At 43.8% G+C, this 7,769-nt stretch overlaps 1 protein-coding gene across 1 annotated transcript; it reads left to right on the forward strand.

The window, feature by feature from the left end:
* Window positions 1–1,076: 1,076 nt before the first annotated feature.
* On the forward strand, window positions 1,077–2,315 carry LOC103263584 (olfactory receptor 2C3). The gene is given in 5 exon segments (XM_008061250.1): window positions 1,077–1,080; window positions 1,342–1,515; window positions 1,518–1,916; window positions 1,919–2,083; window positions 2,086–2,315. Coding segments are annotated over 5 exon segments (972 nt in total).
* The last annotated feature ends 5,454 nt before the right edge of the window (window positions 2,316–7,769 follow it).

Consider the following 7,769-nt stretch of genomic DNA (forward strand, 5'->3'; position numbering starts at 1 on the left):
TGGGGCATTCCCTTTCTGGAATGAAGCCTTATGACCAACAGTCAGACGAGTTATATCAGAGCATTTCTTTACAGCCATTTTTACACAGAAAAGCAGGAGAAAGTTAGAGTGATTTTTTAGGCTTTATGGTAGGCTTTGGAAGTAGGAATTCTGATTTCTGTGACCCTCCTTGGGGAAGAGGAATTCTAGTTTCTATGATTGGCCTAGGGGAGACTGAGGGGTCAGAGACAGGAAGGCAGGAGAAAGTCAAAGAGAACATTTTGCTTCTGAAGCCTTCCTTTTGTCATCATCTGTGCCTCAACACTTTGTGGGAAACACTCGGAAAGGGAGAAGCGAGAAGCATGGAGACAGTCAGGATATTTGCTCAAAGTTCGGTGACAGATTGTAGCTACATGGTCTAGAGTGGTAGTGGCAGAGGTGATGAGAAGTGAAGAGCATCTGCATGTACTTAATGTCAAAGCACAGATGACAATGACCATGGGATTTCAGAAGGTACAATTCTAACATCAGCACAGTGGTTCATTACAGGAACCACCACCCTCCACCTGACCAGCAGACCACCATCGTTAAACATTCAGGTTGAATGGAGATGCTGCAACTATAGGTAACATTTCCATTAAAAAGAAAACAAGGGTTGGGCACAGTGGCTCATGCCTATAATCCCAGCACATTGGGAGGAAGAGTCTAGAGGATTGCCTGAGCTCAAGGATTCAAGAGCAGCCTGGGCAGCATGACGAGACCTTGTCTCTACAGTAAATCAAAAAATTAGCCCAAGGTGGTGGCGAGTGCCTGTAATTCCAGCTACTTGGAAGGCTGAGGTTGAAGGATTGCCTGAGCCCAGTAGGTCGAGGCTGCAGTGGCCATGAGCCAGCCACTGCACTCCAGCCTGGGTGACAGAGTGAGACTCTGACTCAAAAAAAAAAAAAAAAAGAAAGAAAGAAAAGGAAACAGTGTTAAGAACTTTTCATGAATGTCCGTTTTTTATCATACATTTCAAATTATGATGCAATCTTTTATCATACATTTCAAATTGCAATGCCATCCACAGAGCAGTTGTGTGAATGCCTTTGAGGACAATGGGTATAAAATGTATTTTTAGCCAGGTGTGGTGGCACATGCCTATAGTCTCACCTACTAGGTAGGCTGAGGCAGAAGGATCATCTAAGCTCAAGAGGTTAAGGGCAGCCTGGGCAACATAGTGAGTAAGACCCTGTCTCTAAAATAAATAAAATAAGATCAAGATACAATTATTTTTAATTTGCTAGCTGATAGTGTCGCTTTCTGTCTCATTCCCTGTGACCCCCATAGGTGGCCTTCTTGCCACACCCCCAATTGCATAAGTGGTGGGAACAGTCAATGTCAGTTCTCCAGAAGTCTTTGTGCTCCTGGGCTTCTCTGCACAGCCCTCGCTGGAGCCTGTCCTCTTCATGGTTGTCTTGGCCTTTTATGTGGTGTCTGTCCTGGGCAACAGCATCATCATCTTGGTCTCCTGTGTGGATGTGCACCTCCACACACCATGTACTTCTTTCTTGCCAACCTCTCCTTTTTGGACATCAGCTTCACCACGAGCATCGTCCCACAACTCCTGGTCAACCTCCAGGGACCACAGAAAACCATAAGTTATGGTGGGTGTGTGGTCCAGTTCTACGTCTCCCACTGGCTGGGGGCCACTGAGTGTGTCCTGCTGGCTGTCATGTCTTATGACCACTACGCTGCCATCTGCAGGCCACTCCACTACACGGTCCTGATGCATCCGCAGCTCTGCTTCAGGCTGGCTGCGGCCTCGTGGCTGGGGGGTCTGACCACCAGCATAATGGGCTCCACATTCACCATGCTCCTCCCGCTGTGTGGGAACAACCGTGTCGACCACTTCTTTTGTGAGATGCCCCTCATCATGCAGCTGGCTTGTGTGGATACACCCTCAATGAGGTAGAGATGTACCTGGCCAGCTTTGTCTTTGTTGTCCTGCCCCTGGGGCTCATCCTGGCCTCATATGGCCACATTGCCCGGGCAGTGCTGAAGATCAGGTCGTCAGAAGGGCGGAAAAAGGCGTTCAGCATGTGCTCCTCCCACATGGCTGTTGTGTCCTATTCTATGGGAGCATCATTTTCATGTATCTCCAGCCAGCCAAGAGCAGCTCACATGAGCAGGGCAAGGTCGTGGCTCTCTTCTACACTGTGGTCACTCCGATGCTCAACCCGCTCATCTACACACTGAGGAACCAGGACATGAAGGATGCCCTCAGGCACATTGTGCTCAGGGGCTGCTGGGCTCTGCAGGTGAATGGGAACATACCTAAAAGCTCCAGTTGTTAAGGAGCAGAGCATGTGATTTTGAAGAGCAGGATATTCAGAACATCATTTTTGTTCTAATATCATTTGAGCTCAAGGTAGGTTGATAGCTGAAGTGAGCACGCTGTTACACTATTTTCAGACCAAGATGAGGAGAAAATATGTTCTGCTTTTATTTTTCTATGTATGGTAATTAAACAATGCTTTTGTTGTTTGTTATATGTGTTTTATATATGTGTACCTATATGAAATACTCAAAAAACATTTATTAAAAATTGTGTATTTATTCTTACATGCTGAAACTTTAGTCACCCTCAAAGTACTCTGTTTAATACAATGCACCTATCAAGATGCTTTTTCCACTACCAAAACAGTTTTTGAATTCATCAATTTTGATGCTTTTTAGTGCTTCCACCATTTTTGTTTTACCTCTTCGACTGAGAGAACCGTAATAGAGTATACCATAAACTTAGGTTGAGTATGCTATAACCCAATAAATATGTAATCGGCTTGTGAACAATAGCACAGCCATTTTAGTTTTCTGCTTTAAAACATAACCTGTAGCTGTTTAAAGTTTCAGTTATGGGAAAAACTGCAAAGCTCCAGTTCAAGCTTCAACCCCTTCCCTTGACCCACTTTCCGCTTAGCAACAACCAATCAGGTGCCAGGGGGAAATCACCTAAAGTTTCTAAATGTCTCTGCAACTTTACCAGCTAGTGGGCCAAGGTCAGCCCGAGTCAAGCTAGCCAATCCTCCACAATTAAGCTGACAACCAGAGGTTACTACCCAATTAAATGATAACAAGACTGGAAAGTCCCCCCAAACTCCTCCTCCCTTTGTATAAAAGCATAAAAGCCATCTGCTTAAGGAAGTCAGGGCCTCTGGGTGTACTCCACTGCATCAGTTGTCGACAGAGGTCCAGGTTCGAGCTTGCAAATAAAGACCCTCTTGAACTTTCATCGGAATTGGCTCTTGGTGGTCTCTCGGATTGAACTTTTGGCCACTATACTATATTGGCAAAATGCTTCCCTTTAAGTGCTTTTTTCATCTGAAGAAACAAAAAATAAGTTGCTCAGGGAGAGATCAGGTAAATAAGGAGGGTGGGGCATAGGAGTCATGCTGGTTTTGGTCAAAAACTACTGAACATTTAATGCAGTATGGGGAGGTGGGTTATCATGGTGGAAGAACCAGACACTTGCTTGCCTTTTCTTTTGCAAATCATGATGCAACTTTCTCAAAGCAAAATTTTGGTTGACCATTTGATCCAGAGGAACAAATTCCCAAGTTTACTACAAAGGGTCCACCCTCCAAAAGATAATTCTGGTGTTTTTTGCATCCCCTTCATTCGTGTGTGTGTGTGTGTGTGTGTGTGTGTGTTGTCATCTTGTTTTATTGTTTATATTGTAGAATTTGAAGAGGATTGATTCCAAGACCCCTTGTGGATACTAAAATTGGGTGATGCTGAAGTTCCTTATAGAAAATGGTGCAATATTTGCATATAACCTGTGCACATCCTCCCATGTACTTTAAATCAGGGATCCCCAACCCCAGGCCGTGGACCAGTACTGGTCCACCGCCTGTTAGGAACCTGGCCATACAGCAGGAAGTAAGCTGTGAGCGAGCAAAGCGTCATGTGTATTTACAACCATTGCCCATCACTCACATTACCGTCTGAGTTCTGCCTTCTGTAAGATCAGCAGCAGTATTAGATTCTCATAGGAGCACAAACACTATTGTAAACTGTACATATGAGGGATCTAGGTTTCATACTCCTTATAAGAATCTAATGTCTGATGACCTGAAGTCAAACTGAGGCAATGATACTAGCACTAGGAAGCAGCAGCAAAAACAGATTTAACATTAGCAGTGAGGTTTGACTGCACATCTCCCTCTACCACAGTCTGTGGAAAAATTGTCTTCTACGAAACTGGTCCTTGATGTCAAAAAGGTTGAGGACTGCTGCTTTAAATTATCTCTAGATTACTTATAATACTGCATACAATGAAAATGCTATGTAAATACTTATTATGCTATATTTTTATTTGTGTTATTTTTCATTCTGTTTTTTTTTTTAATTTTCTCTAACATTCTCAATCCATAGCTAGTTGAATCTATGGATGCAGACCTCTCTGATTCAGAGGAACGACTATGCACTTATTTGTTACACAAATATGTTAATTGTCATATTCCTTTGTTAATTGCTTATCATAATATCTGCTGTTGAGAGTGCCTAATCTGTGTGAAGTCCTTTACATGTTTTCAATATTTGTAATGACTCAGTGAGGTAGATACTACTGACCTCATAAAAGTCAGGTAATTACAGAGCAGTTAAGAGTTTAAGCTGAAGTTTAAATCTAGATCTATCTGTCCATAAAGGTGTTTATCATTTACTTATAACCCCTTGTGGCATAACAATAAATATGTATTTGATCTTTGTCCCAGGTTTCTAGCACAGAATTCTGAAACCCCTTGCAATTTCCTGAGCAATACAGATAATACGAACAACTTTTGTTACTCATAACAAGCCCCTTTCAACCATACCTGAGTTTATGCTAATACAGTGACCCTCGTGGAGAGTTTGGGAATGCGGGACTTATTGTCAGAGGAACCAATAACATGGATAAAGGGTTGGAATTTCAGGAGGGAGGCTGGAGACTGAGATTAGTCACCAATGGCCAGTGATTCAACCAATCATGCCTACATAATGGAAACTTCATAAAACCCCCTAAATGATGGGGCTCAGGGAGGTTGCATCTAAGCTCTGCCATGTGGCCTCAGTTTCTGCATTGTTGGATATATCCATGTGCCAAGAGAGTGGTGCACCACAAACTCTACAAGAACAAAATCTCCCATGCTCAGAGTCCTTTAAACTAAGTCCTCTGACAGGAAGTCCTGATTTATAGCTTGTTGGTCAGAAGTTGACAACCTGGGACTTGTGACAGCCATCTGAACTGAGGACAGTCTTGCAGAATTGAGCCCTTAAACTTGTATAGTCTGACACAAACTCCAGAAATGAACTGAATTATAAGAGATCTGGTTGGTACCCAAAGAGCTGGAGATCCAGTTGTTGGCGTGGAAAAAAAGTGTTGTGAATAAAAATAGTTCTCTTTCTGAAGGAGGTTGAATCTTAATATACCTGCTGGCAAGAGAGATTATCTACTGGATGAATCATTTTATCTACCTTACCATCAAGACCCATCTGCAGTGATCTTTCATGGGCATTTATGTTAGATGCAGATATCTTCATGATCTGGGCACTTTTTGAGAAGTTCATCTACTTCCTCTTCTCCAGACTTGCCTGCCATTAATTTTCCGTCTTTTTCGTTTCAAATCCATGACCAAAATACAAACCTGTTAGCCAGTGCCCCCAAATCAGTAGACATCCCAACTTCAGTGCATATCTCCTTCTATAATAAATTAACAACTTGTTGATCTGCCTTTAATATGTGCGCTGGGAAGGTTTCCCTCCATAACCATCTTTCAGTACCACCTAAAGGGGAATGGCTATATCACGACATTCACTTCTTTCTGTTGCTGGCACACAACACAGATTTATTTAAAAGTTGGCTTATGCTTTCTCCTTTTTTGATAATTGTCTAAACACTACATGTGACTGAGATCATGCAATATTTGTCCTCTTGTGCTTGGCTTGCTTCATTTACCATAACATCTTCTGGGTTCAGTCACGTTGTGAAGAGAGGTTATTGACTGCTCTCACCACAAAGAAATGACAAGTATTTGAGTGGTGCACCACAAACTCTACAAGAACAAAATCTCCCACACTCAGAATCCTTTAAACTTAGCCCTCTGTCACTCTTCATCCAGCCGTTCATTTGAACTTTTTATAATAAGGCAGTAAACATAAGTAAAGCATCTTCCCGAGTTCTGTGAGAAAGTCTAGCAAATTACCAAACCTGACAGGAAGTTCTGATTTATAGCTTGTTGGTCAGAAGTACAGTTGACAACCTGGGACTTGTGACAGCCATCTGAACTGAGGACAGTCTTCCTGACCAAGACCCTTCCCCAGGGTGCAAGGCACGAGGACAGTGGAAATGGCCAGGAAGAAGGCCTGAACTTCAGCCTGGCTGGTGGTAGATATGGCCCTGACTTGATTATTACACAGTGTATGCCTATATCAACACCATACTGCACCCCATAAACATGTGCAGTTTTTATTATACATCCATTAAAAGCAAACTAAAACAAAAAATTACTCAATTTTTGAGGGCATTGAAATGGGGAAAAGGGAAGTAAAGAAGTAGGTGGCGGGTACCCTGGGAGTCAGAAATGTTAGTGCAACATTAACAAGTCAGAACGTAGGAAATGGAGTTAACTGGCTTTTTTTTTTAACTGAGCATTCTCTTTTTTACCCAGCATCCTCTTGATCTCAAGACCGGGTGTCATCAGGACAGGAGTGCAGGTCCTCATCAGATTGTCCAGGGATAGGTGACAAATCAGGTCCCCCCAGAAGCAGGATGACAGTACTGGGCCCTGCCCCTACCATCCAGCACCCCCTGCCTAGCACAGAGGAAAATGATGAACACTACTCAATTTTCCTCCACTGTCTTAAACATCCAAGAAGAACGGTCATCTGTTAACCCAACTAAATCCTTAACAGAAAATGAATATGTTGTCTCTAGAACCCAAGGAAAAATAGTTGAAACAGGATTCCTGCCTATGATCCTTCCCCAGGGCACCCTTCATGCCCCTGTTTCTCAGCATGTAGATGAAAGGATGCAGAATAGGGGTCACAGGGCAGTACAAGAGGATGAAGAACTTGCCCTGGCCCTGGCTTGTCACGTCCCTAGGCTGCATGTAGCCTTTAGTTGACAGTGCTATAGAAAAGGGACACTCACACTATGACTGTGTGAGAGGGACAGGTGTTAAAGGCCTTGGACCACCTGGTTTCAGACTGGATTTGTAGCACCAGGCCACAACAGAGCCATAGAGGACCAGGATCAAGGTGCAAGACATGAGGACAGTGCAGATGGAAGAAGGCCAGACCTTCAACCCGGCTGGTATCCATGAAGGAGCCATGGAAGATGACCAACATCATGCACATGAAGCAGTTGATGCAGCGGTGGCCAGACTGCCCCAGAGACAAGATCGGGGTGACATCAGAATAGAATTGGCTATACTGCTGAGCCAGGTGAGGGCTGCCAGCTGCATGATGGTCATGTAGTGAAGTTCTGCAGATGACCACGGAATGGTGAGAGGCAATGACCCCGAGGAGGATGCACTCAATGCCCTCCGTGGACAGGAAGACAGAGTCGGATGATATAGCCTAAGTAGGTGATGGTTTTGCATGGGCCCCAGAAGTTGACCAACTGCTGGGGGTGCCCTGGTTGTGCAGCAGAGGTCTAGGAGGGACAGTTTGCTGAGGAAGAAGTATATAACTGTGTGCCAGCGGGGTACATCAGGAAGAGGAAGATGATGGTAAAAAACCATGTTGACAATGAACAGGACCATCTTCAGCTT

Source organism: Carlito syrichta, unplaced genomic scaffold, assembly GCF_000164805.1.
Source record: "Carlito syrichta isolate Samal-C Ts95f unplaced genomic scaffold, Tarsius_syrichta-2.0.1 Scaffold305164, whole genome shotgun sequence".
NCBI classification, from domain to species: domain Eukaryota; kingdom Metazoa; phylum Chordata; class Mammalia; order Primates; family Tarsiidae; genus Carlito; species Carlito syrichta.